The 20,281-nt window shown below is 43.8% G+C and overlaps 1 protein-coding gene across 1 annotated transcript; it reads right to left on the bottom strand.

The window, feature by feature from the left end:
• Window positions 1-450: 450 nt before the first annotated feature.
• On the bottom strand, window positions 451-20,046 carry hpgd (15-hydroxyprostaglandin dehydrogenase). The gene is made up of 7 exons (XM_066678440.1): window positions 19,908-20,046; window positions 19,578-19,701; window positions 18,020-18,126; window positions 14,537-14,633; window positions 7,653-7,729; window positions 5,535-5,698; window positions 451-1,408 (listed from the first exon to the last, which is right to left on the bottom strand). Exons 1-7 carry the CDS (start codon window positions 19,998-20,000, stop codon window positions 1,285-1,287), a joined length of 786 nt encoding a protein of 261 aa, XP_066534537.1. The 5' UTR covers window positions 20,001-20,046; the 3' UTR covers window positions 451-1,284.
• Window positions 20,047-20,281: the final 235 nt, after the last annotated feature.

Raw genomic sequence — 20,281 nt, 5'->3', positions numbered from 1 at the left:
ACGCAGACACAGGGAAAACACACCACACTCCTAACAGACAGTCACCCGGAGGAAACCCACGCAGACACAGAGAGAACACACCACACTCCTCACAGACAGTCACCCGGAGGAAACCCACGCAGACACAGAGAGAACACACCACACTCCTCACAGACAGTCACCCGGAGGAAACCCACACAGACAGAGGGAGAACACACCACACTCCTCACAGATAGTCACCCGGAGGAAACCCACACAGACACAGAGAGAACACACCACACTCCTCACAGACAGTCACCCGGAAGAAACCCACGCAGACACAGGAAGAACACACCACACTCCTCACAGACAGTCACCCGGAGGAAACCCACACAGACACAGAGAGAACACACCACACTCCTCACAGACAGTGACCCCTTTCATGTTTACAGTTCAGTAACAGAGGCTGATGTTCAAGATGTAATAAAATAAAAGTATTTAATTTCAGAAGTTCAGTTTTTGGAGTTTTATTTCAGTACAGAACTAGATGAAGTTTCTGATCCCATTGATCCTTCTCTCTTACAAACTTTAGAAATGCAGCTTGATAAATATATTTTCACCAATATATTTTCACAACAACAACAATAATAATAATAATATAGTAATTTTATAATCAATGTTTTTGAAAGTAGTTTTTTTTGCCTTTGTTTATACAAACCTTGTTTTGCTGTAAAGTAAATGGATCAAGAGCTTTGTGAAAATGATAAATATGTTAAAATGACTATAATTAAGAATAATTACTGAGGTAAGGTTAAGTCCATATGGTAATTAAGCTCAATAAATATGCAGAAACTTATTATTTTTTTCCAAAGAATTAAACATGGTTACAATAAGAATACACACATTTATACAAATAATCAATAATCAATAAAAAACCCACCCCCTTAAGCATTTATACATGGCTTTTTAATATTGGTGTAAAACTTGAAATGATGATAAATTATATTTCAGCAGACCATTGTCCACCGTTTCCCTCAGTGAACTGACCATTGGTCAACAGTCTTGGACCTGCTTGGTGTATTTAGCTTTTTCTCCTGCTCATTAATACGTATAAATTATGAGCCCACGGAGCTGGAATGGACAGAAGTGAGGGAGGGAGGACTCCGGGACCACAGTCGAGAACCAGAGTCACCTTGTTGCATATTTTGGTTTGACTCTTTTGACAAAGCCCTGAGACCAATTCTAGGCCAGGGTTCATTCTCTCGGACCCCAGCGGTCCTGATGTTCACCCTGAGCTGGAGCTGCTGTAAGACAGAACGAGGTTTTTCAGGCTGAGAGCGGCTCGTACGTGTGGAAGTGGATTCCTTTAGAACATGTGATCTTCATCACCGCTCCATTCAGAGTCTCATCTGTGATTATACGCATCATTCCCTCAGCGATCAGAGACGGTCTGCAAACACACACACACACAGTGCCAGAGAAATAACACAGGGTTGCATTGAAATTGCTTCATTATTTTTCACATTAGTGCAATAGTATACATCAAAACCCAACTTTAATTGTGATTTATCAACAACTGTATTCATGTAGAAATGATCAACAAAGCTACTTTAAAAAACATTGCAAAGATATGTGGAATTCATTCATTCATTCATGTAAGCCAAGCCTACCAGGAATCACTGGGTGCAAAGCAGGAACACACCCTGCAGGGGGTGCTAGTCCTTCACAGGGTGACACACACTCTCAAATTCACTCACACACTCACACCTATGGACACTTTTGAGTCACCAATCCACCTACCAACGTGTGTTTTTGACTGTGGGAGGAAACCGGAGCAGTGTGGTGTGTTCTCCCTGTGTCTGTGTGGGTTTCCTCCGGGTGACTGTCTGTGAGGAGTGTGGTGTGTTCTCCCTGTGTCTGTGTGGGTTTCCTCCGGGTGACTGTCTGTGAGGAGTGTGGTGTGTTCTCCCTGTGTCTGTGTGGGTTTCCTCCGGGTGACTGTCTGTGAGGAGTGTGGTGTGTTCTCTCTGTCTCTGTGTGGGTTTCCTCCGGGTGACTGTCTGTGAGGAGTGTGGTGTGTTCTCTCTGTCTCTGTGTGGGTTTCCTCCGGGTGACTGTGTGTGAGGAGTTGCTGTGTTCTCTCTGTGTCTGCGTGGGTTTCCTCCGGGTGCTCGGGTTTCCTCCCAAAGTCCAAAAACAGACGTTGGTAGGTGGATTGGCGACTCAAAATTGTCCGTAGGTGTGAGTGAATGTGTGTGTGTCTGTGTTTCCCTGTGAAGGACTGGCGCCCCCTCCAGGGTGTATTCCCACCTTGCGCCCAATGATTCCAGGTAGGCTCTGAACCCACTGCGACCCTGAACTGGATAAGGGTTACAGATAATGAATGAATGAATAATATAAACAGAAAACACTGGAAATTATCTGTAAATATTGTTTCCTTATCAGTCATCAGTGTGACATACCAGTCATGCTCTGATATGAACGTGGAATATCAAATGATCACAGGTCTTTAATCTGTAACCCAGGTCTCACTAGACAACACGTCTGAAACTGGATCCAGAGAGATATCAGACATCTGTATCGGGAGATTGAGCTGATGTCTCTGTCTGCGCCGAGAGACTTGGCTTTTGCTTTATCTTTACTGTCCTTCTGCCCTCTGTGTACTCTGAGGGGATCAGTTAAAGGGGAAGAGGACACCATGTACCAAATATCCACTCTTAAAACAGAGGGTCCTCCAAGGGTTCTAGGTGAAATGGTTCCTCAGATAGCACCTTTTGAAAATAGTTCTTTATAGCATTAAAAACAGTCCTTCCATTGTAGCAATCTGGACATCATAATGATACAAGAACCTTTGTGCTTCTACAGTGCTACAAAGAACCATATACAACACATTCATCTTCAATCTGAAGAACATTTCCAACAGGCAAATAGCTCCATAAACCTCACACTTTATAAATAACCTTTGAAAACCCCTCCTTTTTTAATAGTAACCCTCTTCATTTCTGAAGACCAAGGTCTCTCTATTAGACCTTGATTATATTTCAGTGTGTTTCAGAAAGGCTCATGTCTTTCCTGAGACGTACAGCTGCCGTATGCGGTCCCCTCTTGAGCAAAGGCTGAAGGAAAATGTGAGAACACACTTCCACATTTCATCAGACACCACAACTGCAACATTAAACCAACCACTGCAACATCTCCCAGAGTGTGAGAACATATTGTTCAAGAACAGGGTTGAGACACAGTGAATAAGCCTGATGTTATTATGAGTGTGTGTTGGGTTTCTACATCAACATTAGATCATTACCTGAGCTATTACCTGACACTGGAACAGCTGTAAACCAAAACGGCTCTCTGGAGTGTTTCAGTTATACCATGTTATTGTATATGGCCAATTTTGTCTTTATAGGGATATTTTTTTTTCTCTTTTTGTTGGAGTTCCACCCTCTGGGGCTTTACCCTAGATGTTGGAACACTCCTGTGAGGATTTGCTTGCAGTCCATTAGTTTTGTCAGGTATCTGTTGGATCCCAAAATTCATCCAGGTATTGGATGGTGCTCCATTCGAGAACACCGATCCCCTGCTTTATTTCCCAATGCTCAGGTGTTTTATAGTCCTCTAGCCCACTCCTGAGATTGGGAGGTTGACCGTAGGCTCATGTGCATCTGCTTGAGTGCACTTCATTCTATTGGCTATGATTTTTGATGCAGTTGGAGCAACTTAAACTAGTGGGAATGCCTCATTAGAAGAGGATTTGGACGTATAGCATGTTGTCACTGTCCAATAAAAAATATGTATCTCCAAAAATAGTATTTCAATGAAAGTCAAGGTAAAAAAAGATTAGAAAGAATAGAATAATAGAAAAGTCATTTTGGAGCTTTTCTATTGGTCCATACTTCATCACATTCTCACACAATGTAAAGTTTGCTGGGTTCAATTGATGTTGTGAACTAAAAAGTGAAAACTGATATTTCATACGGTTGTGAATCAGAGATCAACCAGGTAACTTAAGCTGAAAGGCAAGCCCATGAAATAAGCCATCTAATATCTGGAAAATCCACACTGCTGGGCTGCAGTTATCCAGCTGGGAAACCCTGCTTCATGAGAGGAGCGAGGATCAAGTGGAGCAAGCTTAAACTGTGGAACTCCAACTGAGAAACATTGATCTAGACCGTGGAGAACAAAAAATGCCCTTGACATGATCTCCCATGGCGCTTTGTACACTACATACTTTTGCAGAGATTAGAGCGAGAAAATATGAAAACAAACAACATCAACCCCCCTGAACATCAAGCAGAATATCCTCCATTACAGATAAACCGAGCAGGATGAGCCGATTCCACGCTCCGCCAAGGTGTGTCTACCTCCATGTCTCAGTTTCTCCCAGCTGTAGCGTGTCTATCTTTATCCCTATCTCTCTGTTCTTATCTTGTTCAGGCAGCTTAGGTTTGTTTGTCACACCTCGTAACCTCTCCCCTGCGGCAGGTAAAACATGCACCTTATAATGAGCTGGAGCTGGGACAGGACTAACTCTGTTTACTGCGAATCTTGGCGTGTGTTGGGTTTGCTCTGTGAAACATCAAAAGGCCTGAAAGGTCTTCAGCTGGCTCCTCTGTCAGGTTCCCACACTGCAAACCCACCGCAGCTGAACTGGGAGTCATTATTTCTGCCTGTCTGCAGGCATTTACAGTAACATTCTCCCAGTGAAAAGAACGGTGCTTCACCGTAGACGTGGCCTGCCTTGGGTTTCTTCTGAACTGAAGCGGTTTAATAGGTTGTTTGCCCTCTATTTGCTGCCTCTAGTAGCAGCCTCTACTTTCCAGGAAGGCCTTACAATAGGGCCTTACACTTACTGATCATAAGTGGGCCACCCCAAGGCTGTATAAACTATTTCAGCAAGAAACACAATGGGCGCTCACACACATTTAGAAGACAAATGGCACTTTTCTACTGCACAGCACCTTGTTCATTTTGCACAGCTTCCCCCACTCTGAAACGTAGCTGGTGTCGTCTCAAAACACCATCTCTAATGGGAACAGCAGGCTTTAGAAACCACAACAACGGCGGCGGTAACGTTAAGCGGTGTTTACTCATGGTGTATCGGCGTGTTGTTCTTTCGTCGGCCACCGATCCAAGGAGTGTTTGAACCTCTTCAAAAGGCGTAATTTTACGAGCTGCCGTCGTGAGTCGGATAAAAACAAACGTGATCTCTGCTGCAGCTGGAGATTTTACAGATGGAGAGTTGGTGCTGGTCGTCTGCGTTGCGTGGCGTAGAGTGACGACTCTCTCTGGACAATCAGCGCTCTGCAAGGTTTACACGCCACGGTTTAGTCCCTACTCGACTCGCTCTGAACCACGAGAGAACAGCCACTAAACAAGAACCCGCTTCCAGAACCAAATTTACCCAAAAGAAAAGCAAAATAGTCGAGTGCAGTGGAGGTACCATGCAGGAGAAAAGCGCCCAAATGTACTGAACCGTCAATGCTGCCCATGCCAGCAAACGTCAAAGACACCTTTTAAAGATGCATTAGTTTGGGGTCAAGAGCTTAGAAAACATAACTCCTGTTTCCTGTACTTACTGAAGAACCCCAAACTTGTCCATCCTCTGCTTGAAGTCATCTTTGAACTTGACGAACTTGCCCATTGTCTCCTCGTTCTCCACGGTTCTGAGTAGCTGGGTGTCCACAAAGGCTGGGCACAAGGCATTGATCCTCACGCCATAATTCCCCTGCTCCGACGCATCCTGCCCAACATGTTCAAACACAGTCAGTACAAACACACCGTGCAAAGTATGTGTGGACCCCCACACACAAGGAGAACTGATGTTATCTCAGATTCCTGAGGCAACAGGTTCATTTTTGAAACTCAAGAACAGCAACACAGAAGCTGTCCTTTACACTATAAGCACATTTTATAAAGAGTGGACTCACTTATAAATGCTCAAAAATGAATTTTCATTATAAGGTTATGTTTTATTTAGTTAATATTTTAGGGGGTGAACTCTGGTCAGGGTCTGAACCTAAATGCACTTTACTACAGACCAACAACTAAACATCCTTCAGGGAAAAGACTCTCTTCACAATCTCCTTTCGTGTGTAGTGGACCAATCACAGAGCAATTGTCAGCAGTGGCATCTCTCAGCAGGCAGAGAAATCACTCATGCTCTTCAAAAGCTGCTTAACAAAGTGACAACATTAGGTTAATGTCACATCCACAAACTATAAAATGGCATCTGTGCCATTCTGCACAAATTAAGTCAACAGTTAAAAACAATAGTAGTCTTATGATTAAACTGAACGGCCCTGATATTCATAACACTTCTCTTTTATGATTTGTTGTGATTTGTCATTATTTTTACAATGATGTTTAAGTTTGGGGCACAGTGGGGCCTTAGCAGCAAAGGCTGTGCGCTCCAGGAACTCCATTACCCAGACTCCTTCAGGTTAATCAGTGCTGAGTGTGCACACCTGCTGAGCTCTGTATTTAAGGCCAGAGGGTCAGCCGCCCAGTCTCAGAGAGAGAGAGAGGAAAAAAAAAAAGAAAGAAAGAAAGAAAGAGAGAAAAAAAGAGAGAAAGAAAATCTGAGAGACAGAGAGAGAATGAGAAAGACAGAGGATGAGAGAGAGACAGCGAGAGCGAGAGAATAAGAGAGACAGAGAGAGAATGTGAGAGAGAGAGAACGAGAACGAGAGAGAGACAACAAGATACAGAAAAAGAAAATGAATGAATAAATGTGCTTTTTTTCCCTGTGACTTCCTTTATTTTTAAATGCGTTTTATTAATTTTTCTTTTTTTTTTTCATTTTCTTTGTTTGATTTTCCCGCCTTTTCACACTCCGCCTCCTAAGAGCGGCTGTTTCCACTTCTACCTGCGTCTCTCAGTGGTGCAGTGCAGCACAGGTCCGCTCACTCGTTCAAACCCCACTTATGGTAACTTCATCCTACATCATTTAATACATCTCTTGTTTATTCTGCCACTCTTTATTCACTCTTCACTGAGCTTTCTGTGCTCCACGCTCCACTCTCCCGTCTCTGTCGAGGCTGCATTTTCATGCTGGGGAGGTGTCTGATTTACACGAGTACACAGACAATTAAGTACGTCTCATAAACTTTGTATGGATCCTGGGAATGATGTAGGGGTTCATGTTGAGACCAGGGTGGAGAATGGAGTGAGAACTACACGTTTAAGGGCGAGAAGTATGCATTTGTTTATCTAATGTGAACTCTCTCTGGAGGTTAATCTTTCTACTATTTGAGAATCCCTGGTTTATTCTAAAATATGTATTTTTTTTTAGTGTTTTTCACTTATCTCTGTGGTTCATTTCATTGATTAATTTGGGAGGCATTATATTTTTTGATTTTCAAATTTGTATTATTATTTGTAGTATTATTTTTTTTTATTATTTAAATGTAATTAATAATTGTTTTATATGAATTAGGAAATATTTTATAACATTAAAACACTGCACATACCATAATATAATAAACATTAAAAAAATGCAGTGTAATTAATGATATAATCACTATTATGATGTTTAATTATTGTATAAACATTATTAAATCACCTATATGTGGCCAGGGGTCGTTGGTTTGGAGGCTCTGAGGGCAACAGGAGTAAAGCGCTTGTTCTAGACTTTGATTAACTCTGATCCCTGTCACTTCTTGGCAGAAAAAAGGCAAAGAAGAAAATATACTCACTGCCATCGCTCGGGAGAAGCCGATGACGCCGTGTTTCGTGGCTGTGTACACCGGCTGATGAGGGGAGTGCAGGAACGCTGGGAGAAAACAAACACCACAAACATGTCAGTGAAGGAACTCCTGCTGTACTTTAAGAAACAACACTATGACACAGTATTGACGAGACCTTCAGGGAATGTCAGTAAAAGCTTTACACCAATGCTGGAGCAATGACGTTTTAGGATTAGTTTTGATTACAAACACCACTCCTAAGCTCAGGGGCAATGGCTAGCCCACACTAAGCATTGGGTAGATGTGTTTTAAAGGGTAATTATGCCTTAACATAATCTGTGACGTTCCTACAGGTGTAATAACGTGGTCTGGGGTTCTCCAGGGTTCACTCCTAGGTCCCTTCCCATTCCATCAGTTTTTATTTGAAGCTGAACACAGACTGTGACTGATTCCCTGCTTTTTCCGTCATGGATAAAGAGAACCCTCCAAGGCCAGTTTTTTTTTTTTTTTTTTTTTCTTCTCCCTCTGATTTAATTCTGACATAAAAACGTTGTTTAAACCAGAGGCGCTCTTCAGGAACATAAAGAGGCTACGGATAATTTCCCAGGCTAATTTGCTTGACTTGATAATGCAGTTATAGAGCACTTATTCTTTTTATAGATCCATATAATCCTAACCTCCAGCTTTTCAGAATCCCTGAGCTCACCGCTGCTCTAATAAACATCAGCTGTCTGCTCAAGCTCGGCTTGTTTCCATTGTCTTCCTTTATCTCCGAGCTGTTTAGCACTGGATACATTACCCCACAGCTCTTCGGCTTTACAGCGATAAACAACTTAACAACCTGCAGCCAGCCTTCGTTTACCAACGGCCGACCTGCACGCACCGGCTTCACAGCTTCTTGTGTGTTCTGGATGAATGAACCTAAAGGCGATGTTGACGAGGCTCCAGACCAATAGACGGCCGGAGCACAATGGCAGCCTCTGTTTCATGCATTTACCTCGGCCACAGATGTTCCGCCAGCTCCACGTTAATTTCGGGGTTAGCTCGTAATAAGCCAAACAATGAAGTAATCCCGCAAAGACGTGTCTCCAGGGGTGAACACCTCTGTGTTGTTGCGTAAGTTCAGCAAGAGCCAAAATGTTGCAGCTAAAATTGGCTCCAGAGTTTTTGCAACACTCCAGGGAAGGAGCGCAGCCTCATACAGTCGACTCTGGCTTAGACTTACGTACACGCAGGGAAACAATATTGGAGTTGAATACGTTCTTTTTAAAAACCAATGTCCTATACCAAAAGCTACATAGTGTAGTTTCTGCAGTGCTGAGCCCAGAGTAGCAAAGACAAACGCTTAGTGTTGCTTTAAACCTGCCCATAATCCTTAGTCAAATTCTAAGCTCCAAAAGGTTAGAAACTGCAGGTTTGTCTCATGTGTAATGTTCCTTTAAATGATAACGAGCCGCTCGCTGTTCACCCCGACCCCGAGCGCACAGCAGTGAGGAACAAGGAGCAGAAGCTCTGGTTTTTAGCTGTTTTCGCTCGGTTCTCTTTTTTCTCCGTTCTCGTTTTCTTCGTTTTTACTCAGCGCTCTTATTTCTCTGTGCTTGTGGTGTTTGTTTTTCTGCTTTTAATTGTTTTTAATAATATGCCACCTTTTTAAATCCTGGCAGTGTTTCTTAAAGGAGTGAAAAGTGCTTATCAGCTGAAGACTGAACAGATAAATCACTTTTACAACGTACAGTTGCGCAATACTGTATTACACTGTAATGTCATGTTATGACTTTGTACACAGTTGTGTTATTAGATTAAAAATAAATAACATATGAGCTGATGCCTATCAGAGTTTCTTTAAAGCCCACACTCAGGACATGGCTGTGTCTCTGGGCTACTGTCTGCAGGCCAGTTCTGCCTGCTCTTGTTTGAACTTGCCTGAAGCGTGTTTAGAAGGAACGTCTTGTTTTGTTTAACAAAGTCCTGTCCGTGTGCTCCGGGGTAAAAGTGTAAAAAGCAGGGGACGCTTCGAGTGCTGCGAACTTCAAGAGCTTGGTTTACTGCACTGTGAGGCCATGTTTACGAGCCACGAGTGTGTGTATACAGAATATCCTGAAATTAAACAGCATAGCGGAGCCCCCCTGGGCAAACACGTGGACAGGAACAAACACACACACAGGCACATACCACACCACATACTTGTTTTTTTCCCTGGAAATGTGACACAAAACCCAAAACAAAACGTTCTGACAGTGCTTAGGTAATCACGCTACTTGTAACAGCAAGCACTTCGATAAGAGTAAATATGGATAAAGGGAATGAATTGAACAGTAATTCCACCTTAACATCTGCTAACGTTTGCTAAAGTATGTTTATCTACAGCATTAGACTCATGCCTTCCAGCTGTGTAATAAAATAAAAGTCCTCAAAACTAGATTAAACTGGATGTTTGGGCTTTTATTTTTTCACTCTCCAAAGCGGAATGTTTGTCGTGTCCACCCCAAAATCACAACTACACACTTTTAAAAATAAAGGTGCTACAAAGGTTCTTTGAGCGACGCCATAAAAGAACCACTTTTGGTTCCATAAAGAGACATTTTTCCAATACGTTAACAACCTTCAGACCAAGTGATGGAGGTTCACATGCGTTTGTTAAACAAAAATAGTTTAACAAAAATAGTTACGGAACCAAAAGTGGTTCTTTTATGGCTTCGCTGATAAAAATAAAGCACTCTTAAAAATAAAGGTGCTACAAACATTTATTTCCCTAAAGAAACACAGAGGTGTGAGTGTGAAGACCTTAAATTTTTTAAAAGATTGATCACTTGATCTTAAGGTACTTTTTTTAAAGATGTAAACATTAGCAAAAATGGATCTGTTTGGAACCAAGTGTTTATTCTATCGCACAAAGATCCCTTTGTAGTACCTTTAATTTTAAAGAGTAAAGTGTATGCCCCATCTATTTCCAAACAGCAACTCAAGTTACACTCCTCCAGCATTTCTTCTGACGTGAAGAGTGTTGACAGGGAGTTAGTTCCCCTTCAGGAACTCTTCAGGGAAGCCCTCAGAATAAGTGTTAGAGAAGAATCCACAGGTGTGTTGTGTTCTTCATTCCACTGTGAGATAACAGCACAACATGGGCCTGACGGGTTATAGAGCTGCCAAGAAGTATTTGCAGAGAAAAGAAAATTGACACAAAAGAAGAAACCGAAGAAAAAGATGGTCCCAGAGCCCAAACTGCAACTGAACTACACTTTGAGAGCAACTATCGGGGACCTATACATCGCCAAGAGTTTATTTGTTTTTGTCCCTAGATTGGCTTGATCACGAAGTGAGCTCCACTCCACAGGTGGCGCTGTTTCTGTAATTCCACTCACTGTCCCTCTTATGCACTTGAATAGCATTAAAACACAAACAGCTGTACATTCTTGTGGGAGATGATTATTTCAGACCTCAAGGATAGGGTTGTTTTTTTTATGTTGGACCTGCCTCAGAAGTAAACTACGCATGTCCACAAAGGGCCAACTACATGTGGTACACATTATACAAATTCTTGAATATTTATTTATTTTTATTTTTTTTACAAATTCATGTTCTGACCTGAGTGCAGCTATAAATCACCTGCATTTATCAGCCGTTTTGACAGAGACCTAAATAAATGACTTTCCCACATGTACTGGGCCTTTGGGCAGTGCTCATTCTCCAGCTACGTACGAGTAACAGCCGGGGGGTGAAATCCACTCCTCCAGGCCTGAGAGACGTTCAAGCTGTGTCTGAATTTCCTGATCCAAAGACCCAGATGGACCACTTCCAAGAAAACTCGGTGTGTGCCAGAGGTTTATTAGGAAAACGACTGTATCTATTATTCATGTCTGCTGCTTATTACATCTTCTTCTACTACTACGCTTACTTACACACTTTCTTTCCGCGTGACGCTTTAATTTGCACAGGTACCGATATCTATATACGCCCCGTCACATCTCAAACAGCACAACAGATCCGCAGTGACGTTCCTCAGGTTTCACTGAGACAACACAACCCTGTGTTATGATTTGATTTCAGTCCTGATTTACAGCCTCCGCAGAACTCTCTTTGGCAGGTGTTGTGCTGAAGTTGAAAGCTGGGAGATATTACTTTTCTCCCCGAGACTAAAGGGGAGTTGGGATGAAGCAGGCTCATTGTTTTCTAAATGTCTCAGATAAAGAACAGGCAGATTTAATATCAGCAGTGCATTGAAGGTGACCCAGAAAGCTAATATAAATATTAGTACACGGCTTAGACAATGGAAAAGGCTCCAGAAATCAAGCGAAACTCAGATGGTTGCAGTTTGGGAGGAATATCTAATGCAAATAGGCCCTTGTGGGTCAAAGCTCTGACAACGAGGTGTGGCAACCCTCCCCCTCAGCTTCTGCACGTACATAACAGCAGGGATTAGCCACCACCAGGTGTGAGGAATGTTATTGAATAAGACTAGTAGTCAACCCATATAACGAGATCATTATCGTAAACCCTACTGTAACAGTAAATCTGTACCAGACAAAGACAGCTTTAGGGCTTTTTACACTTGGCTTTACCTAACGTTCCTATATTTTTAATTATATTCCTCTTAATTTCCTCTTCATTCGACACTGATGCTGCACTTACTCTGTACACTGGTCCGATATGACGACACGTTTGAATTCATACGCCATGTTCATATGCTCCATTTGGTTATTTTTAATCAAAAATATCTATATTTATATATAGTTTTGGAGTTCAGGCGCGGGAAAATGATTAACACTTCTGGTCAACTCGTGCTAATTTGTTGGGTGCTTTTGTCTGACCAGGTTCCCACTTGGATTTTGAGTCTTGGAGGGACTGCAGTTGAGGTTGTGGATTCACACTGTTGCTCATCTCTGTCTGAATTGGTCTTAGGCTGTCGTTCCGGACCATTGTCAATGCAGTTTAACCCTAAACTCAACCTCACATTCTAAACTTATACTGAACACCAGCCTAAAACCCACCCCTCTGACCCTAAATCTAACCTTAATCTGCAAAATAAACCTAAACCAAACCCTCACCGTGGTCCTAATTTGAACCTAATTCACAATATAAACCCAACCTCAGCTCTAACCCAATGCTAACCTCCTGCCAGAACTTAAACCTTAACCAAACCTTCCCTCTAATCTTAATCTCACCTTCAGCCTTAAAGGCAATGTACTCAATTTTAAGTTCAGATGATGTTTCCTCACAATTTGCTGCTCTCCAGTCGGTTTGAGCTCGAAACTGGTCTAATGTGTTTCCAAAGCCTCAGTGTCTCGGTCCGGTCCGCTAGGCTTCCTCACTTTCTGTTTATGGCAGAGGCATTAGACAATGGAGAGAGCCCCAAACATTGAAAAGTGTGAACCAAGATGAGGATGTTGCTCTGTTCCTGTGCCATCGGTGGGTAATATTGACTTATTTTTGCAGTTTGGGATCAATTAAGGTGGAAATGTCTCCAGACTCAGCTGACGGCTAACTGCGTTAGCGACAGTGCTACAAAGCCAAACAACTCGAGTTACAGATGTGTTTCTGTGGGAATTCAAACGGTGAATAAATACTTACAGGCAGGTTACACTACAGCCGCGTACAAACAGTATTTTTTTTCCCCCTCAAACACAATGTTCCACCTTAAGACGTAGAAATACATTTCCCCAAAATCGTAGATGTTCCCTTTAACCAAAAACACATCACGTCTAAGGCGTTAACTTTTACTTTTCATATGAAATTCAATTAATTTGAGTAAACTAAAGGTGAACATTAAAATAAAGGGCAGGGGTAAGTTCTCTGGGCAGCTCAGTCTCCATTGTTCTGTATATTTAGCTGTATTTAATGGGACTGAAGGGGTGTTGTATTTGCTGAGGCCTCACCAAGCTGAGCAAACATCTGAGTCACACTATCACCCGCTAATGGCTGAAATAACCACAAAGCAGCGAGCAAAGAGCTTCTACTTCACTCTGCTTCATCATATTTTTCTTACACTTACACCCATACGACTTAAAGACAGCTTCCGCTTTCAGACAGAGGCCTCTTCATACAGCGACACTGTCCGTCCCCCCCCCCCAAAAAAAGAAGAGATTCTGCTATTCTGCACTTTTAATGCAGTTTAAAGCAGAGAGGCTTTACTCCCCATGAGTTCAGATCATTTCTACTGGACTCCGCAGTATGAGGAGTATCTGGGGGTAAAAATGGAGATTTTTTTTTTTTTTTTTTTCCTTTTTTGGACAGTGATGATATGCTTTGTCTAAAGCTTTTCATTCAGTGTTTAACAAGATCCCAAGTGGCTGCTTCCTTCATTCTCTGCACAAAACACATTTAGGGTCCACATAAAAACACACTGAAACATGAGCAACACAGGGAAACATTTGTGGACGGCGTGCTGAAGGGTGCGCAGGTGTGTTCCTCTGAAAAGGTTTTCTGTAGATGGCCTAGAGCTTTATACCCCTCTAGCCCACTCTTGGCATTGGCCGTGATGACTTTAAATACTTGTGCAGCTTCAGTGTCATTTCATGCTTTGCTTTTGAACTTGTTCCAACAAATGTGTGCATCTTAAAGCATCTGAATTAACCTGTTTTAAAGGGACACTACCATCACAGATTTAAAATCACTGCGTTGCTCTACTGAGCTGTGATTGGGAGAATAGAGCCTCTGTTGTTGTTACTCCAGGCTCAGCACTGCAGAAACTGCACTATGTCATTTTTGGAGATGGATAAGAAACCACTCCTCCTACCTCCACCTTCTTTTCGGTGCAGTGCTGTAAAAGTAAATTACACCCTGCAGCTGTAGGGGGAGCTCAAGAGCAAAAACACAAAAACGTGCTTAGCGTTCCTTTAAAGAGCGTGTTGTCTACAGACTTTTGGACATGTGGTGTATGTGTTTGAGAGGTTTACCTGCCATTGAGGAAACGTTGATGATGACTCCTCCTCCTTTGCCGTATTCTTTACTCATGTGCTCCAGAGCTAAGTATGTGCCCTTAATGACTGACGTCTGTAATAAACATAAAACATAGTCATTAATCACCTGTACTCTGTCTTTCTCACACACACACACACACACACACACACACACACACAGTATAATTTAACAGTAAATAAATGGACTAATGCTGCGCACTTGTTACAATCTAGATCCAGTGGCAGATTCAGATAATTTCATAGTGTTCATCTGGATCCCACCAACACACACACAGTGAAACAAGACAACTGAGGCAGTTTGCTGTACTCTGCCCAAGTCAGAAAACATGGGATAAAACGAGCCGTTCTGATTCTACTCCACTTCTGGCGTCAAGTGCAGAGACTTAGGATTTGCCCCGCCCCCTCGTCTGAGTCTGTCCAATCACAGCGCTGGACCCGCGTTTATGTGAGAGCCAGAGATGAGATTAAATGCAACAAAACAGACACAACACGCACGGATATATAAGAGCACCGAGCAAACAACTGAGAAGAAAGAGAACTGAGTAAAAACCAGAGCTTCTGCTCCTCACTGCTGTGCACTTGGGGTCCAGGTGAACAGCGAGCGGCTCATTATCATTTAAAGGCACAGCAGGCGTTCTGAATAGGGTGGTTTAGACAGAGGAGAACACTGCTGCGGTGTCTTGAAAACAGACATTTTATTAAGGCCCAGAACTGTGTTCCCCTGTGGAAATGGGTCATCATCATCATCATCATTAATTCACTCCCACAGCATGCTATTAAGCACCATGTGTGAGGACTGGGCCTTTTTGATACCAGTGTGTGGGGTAAAAACACTCCAGTGAGATATGAGTGTTTGACTACAGCGATGCTCTTCACACAGTTCTAGATAAAAACTGGCACTGTGCCAAACCAAATGTCCCAACTCCTATCTGTAATATCAATGGCCAAAGTCCAGAGTGGCTAACGCAAACATTTATATCTGTGTCCCTAAAAGCACTTGATGTTCATTTAGAGTTTTACAATCTTCAGAATCTGCTGAGCCCGGTGGGGCACTTACAGCAGAGCTGTCCACAGTGTGGTCAACTGGCCACAGCTGGCTTCCTTTAAAGAAAAGCAAGGGTGACGTCTCCATCTTTACTGCGCTCCATTAGCCATTAGCCAGGCTTATAACTGTGCACACAAGAAACGCACTGACCCCAGCGTATGCTCTGGAACAGCTCCACGTGTCTAAGGTCACCAAGTGCAACTGGTTGTTTTTTAAAACTTACTCCTGTAACTGATTCACAAATGCTAGTCAGATTTAAGCCCCAGACCTATCCTCCCCCGGTGAGAACTAACCACAGATTGAAAAGGAGGCACTTGGAATCGTTAAAAATAAAAGTTACGCCAAATGGAGAGCAGAATCACGATGTTTACCACACCGTCAAACATTGGCTGTGGGAATCTACAGCAGGGGCTCGACTCATCACCTGCATCGCAGCTAAACTCTGTTTTGGAGGCAGGTTATTTCTGGACGTCTGTAAGTTTCAACTTCTGGTCATTAATGAAGTATACAGTAGAGCCGTGTCATCGTATCTTTCACAATAACTTCCGTATAACTCTTAAAAATCACAAAAAACCACCAATGTCATGATGACAGCAGTGATAATCTGACTTCTTACTGTCAGTTCCACATCACACGGTGTACGGTCATTACGTGAGTCATTTCCACGCAACGACAGGTACGACAGAAAGTGTCTCTGTGGTGGAGGAGTGAGACTTCAGGCATGTGGAGGTGGCTTAGTTGCGAAATAGCAGTTGTACAACAGACCGCTGTAATATGTGAGATATGCACGAAGCCTTTAAACAGCAAAACAGGGAAACTCAACTAATCTCTCACCCAGCTGTGTATGAGGAAACTTCTAAATAAGAAAAGGACAGCTCAGCAGCCAATGAACTCTAACCCAGACGGACAGACCACACTGACTCAGAACAGCATCGATTCTGTAGTTGTTTAATTTACTGTGAAGCTTTAACTGTATTTTTTGTGTAATTATTTACGCTTGCAGTTTATACGCACGCGCTACCTTTCCTGCATTCTAGATTTATGTTATAATATTTATTTTATACAAAATCTGAATCTAAACGTTTACAGATGTTTGAAACTGCTACCTTTATTTTTTTGTATTTTTTTTTTGCAAAGGTATGTTCTTGAGTGGGCGGAACGGTGGCGCAGTCACACAGCTCCAGGGGCCTGGAGGCTGTGGGTTCGATTCCCGCTCCGGGTGACTGTCTGTGAGGAGTGTGGTGTGTTCTCCCTGTGTCTGCGTGGGTTTCCTCCGGGTGACTGTCTGTGAGGATTGTGGTGTGTTCTCTCTGTGTCTGCGTGGGTTTCCTCCGGGTGACTGTCTGTCAGGGAGTGTGGTGTGTTCTCCCTGTGTCAGCGTGGGTTTCCTCTGGGTGACTGTCTGTGAGGAGTGTGGTGTGTTCTCCCTGTGTCAGCGTAGGTTTCCTCCAGGTGACTGTCAGTGAGGAGTGTGGTGTGTTCTCTCTGTGTCTGCGTGGATTTCCTCCGGGTGACTGTCTGTGAGGAGTGTGGTGTGTTCTCCCTGTGTCTGTGTGGGTTTCCCCCGGGTGACTGTCTGTGAGGAGTGTGGTGTGTTCTCTCTGTGTCTGCGTGGGTTTCCTCCGGGTGACTGTCTGTCAGGGAGTGTGGTGTGTTCTCTCTGTGTCTGCGTGGGTTTCCTCCAGGTGACTGTCTGTGAGGAGTGTGGTGTGTTCTCCCTGTGTCTGCGTGGGTTTCCTCCGGGTGCTCCGGTTTCCTCCCACAGTCCAAAAACACACGTTGGTAGGTATATTGGCGACTCAAAAGTGTCCGTAGGTGTGTGAGTGTGTGTGTTGCCCTGTGAAGGACTGGCGCCCCCTCCAGGGTGTATTCCCGCATTGCGCCCAATGATTCCAGGCAGGCTCTGGACCCACTGTGTCTCTGAACTGGATAAGTGCTTACAGATAATGAATGAATGTTCTTGAGTTTAATAAAATCATATCTTTTGTTCACAGCCAAAAACACAGTAATAGCAAAAACACCCTGAAATATTGTGATATTATTTTGGAGGCGTATCGCCCCACACCTGCATACGGTTATTTGAGGTGGGTGTCAAAGATGATACTCTTTCTCCAAAAGAAATAAACTCCTTTCAGCGGGAAATGATCGCTGAAGACATTAAAACGCTGACACATCATAGGCTTCTGTTTGAACTGCTGTGATCCTACATTTTTGTCTCATCGCCCACCCATAAGGAGGTTCGGTCTGTTTGATATATGATAGGAACTCATCATGCTTCATCTAAATTGCCATTGTGGTTGCTTTCGTGCCCTGAGGCAGAAGGTGTGGGTTAACGTTGTGTAAACTGTGGATCTGGGATCATTTCAGTTGACACAGTGAAACTTCAGAGTCATGAGGTAGAAACGTGGAGTTACCAGGTTTACTTCTATGGTCTTCTCCCAGTTTTTCTCATTGTTGATCCCTGCGTTATTGATGACGATATCCAGCCGCCCGAACCGCTCCACTGTGCTTTCAAAGGCTTCTAAAAGAGAAACAGAGAGAGAGAGAGATGCACATTAAAGCAGGTTTTAAAAACCAAACAGCAACTTGCCGCCTCCAGGCATCGACACTGGCGAAGCAGCCCGGACGACTTTTTTTTCAAAAAAGGAACTGTGTTTGCAGCATTCCTCAGACACGCTGCGAGTGAATAGCGAGTGCTTCACATAACACACTCCTCTGGAACAAGTTGGGCAGGGTTGCCAGAGAGCTGCCAAACCGAGGACAGACAAACCGAGCCTGTCTGTGAAGAATAAAGGAATGAAAGAATGGGACGAACCCACAACTGAGCACTGATAACAGGCTTAGGCCAAAAGCGTAGACCCCCAAATAAGAACACAAACACACTCTGGTCCGAGGAACATTCCAAAGACTTCGCCCCAGGCTTTTTAGGAAGTTTATGGGAGACCTGAACAATCGTACCTTGTTTTACGAAGATCCAACACATAGGCGCTCAAGGGCTCGAGCTTAATAACGCGTCTGCTACCTGGGCGTATTAGGCCGAGGCATGCTGTGATTAGGGATTGCAGAACGGGTGTAAACCCAGTGCAATGGGAGTTAAGACTTAGTGTCTTCACATTCTGTTTGCAGTGGTGTGCAGCTGCGGATGCTCAGGATTCTCTGCAGGGAGCAGATTACAAGCCCATAGCTTTAGCAAAGACCCACACTTTTTTTGTGTTTTCCAACGTGTTACTTCAGCAAATCCGCTGTGCATTCAGGGCAGAGGCGGGTAGTAACTAGTTCCGTGTCCTCAAGTAGCCGACGGATCTGTACTCTCAGTGCTTTCAAAAAGCAGTACTTCAACATCTGCTCAAGTTCACTGCACCACTGAGTCTACAGCAGGGGCTTTTAAAATTCTGACCAGCAGGATCCCAAACGAGACGTGCAGGCTTCTGATCCTTCAGGGAGCTTCTGAGACGTTCCGCCACACTTCCAGAACTTTCTCGGGCGATCCTTCGAGCTGCTACTTTTGAGGTTGTTGTTTTTAAAGGCAGATGAGTTTGGATGTACGCACTTCAACACTGTGTGCTTTTATTTCAGCCGTCCAGAGGCGAGCAGTCATTCGTTCTTCCTTAAAGCAGCACTGTCCCCTCACAGTAGGGTTACAACCCAGGGGAACAGCACTTCTCCATATCCAGGGAGTGACACATGAATAACACTTTCTTATCAGCTGTTAATCACAAATTCCTCGTTTATTAATGCTCATAAGAACATTACTAATCAAAGTGGGAGTAAAAACACAGCTGGTGACATCACAAACCTGACGTTTTTCGTTTGTAATCTCAGGTTTTATGACGGGTGGTGCATGGAATCGCTTATAAAGTGATGATAAGGAACTTTGCAGGGATTGTTGTGTATAAAAATGTAGTTATAATGAAGTCTAATGAATATATAAAGCGTTACAAACACAGGAGGCGTAAGGAGTGTTTTCGTCACCTTGCAGCTTTCCTCGGTCTGTGACGTCACACTGGATGAAGATACAGTTTCCCTCTCCGTACTCCTGGTCTAACGCTGTCTTACACTCCTCTCCCACCGATTGGTTCAGGTCCACGAGCGCGACCTGCGGCACAAACGGCAGAAAAAAAAAAGTTAATGAAAACACCACAAACCCCGTTGAGCCCCAGAGGTCCCCTGTGTTCCTCGCGTTCTTCGATCACAGGATCCACTCTCAGACCCACAGCAAGGAACGTTCTGGTTCTGGCCACGATATGCAACTTCACTCTCCCGGTAAACACTCGTATCTCCTGCTCGGTTAGGGCTCCTCACCTGGGCGCGGTTCTCCAGCAGGATCTCAGCTGCCGCGCGGCCGATCCCCTGCGCGCCGCCGGTCACCAGCGCCACTTTGCCCCGTAGACCCATGCTGGTGTCCGGGCGCTCAGCCTTCAGTGCGAGGCTTTAAGTAGCGCGGCGCGAGGCAGAGAGGGAGGAGAAGAGGGAGGAGAGAGGGAGGGGGGTGGCTAACAACTTCCCTCCACCCAGTAAACTATAACAACCTCGCACAGTGGGGGCAGATATGGAGACGTTGCTTAGTGCAAGTTTGAACAACTCTGGTCAGACGAGAATTAATCAACGCCAAACACAGGGAGCACACTTCTAGAGGTATATCAACACCCTCACAAAACTTGTACACTGTCTGCTCG

Source organism: Hoplias malabaricus, chromosome 8 (genome assembly GCF_029633855.1).
Source record: "Hoplias malabaricus isolate fHopMal1 chromosome 8, fHopMal1.hap1, whole genome shotgun sequence".
In the NCBI taxonomy this organism is placed as follows: domain Eukaryota; kingdom Metazoa; phylum Chordata; class Actinopteri; order Characiformes; family Erythrinidae; genus Hoplias; species Hoplias malabaricus.
Note: the sequence above shows the minus strand (reverse complement) of the source record. Positions and strands in the feature narration are given on the sequence as shown.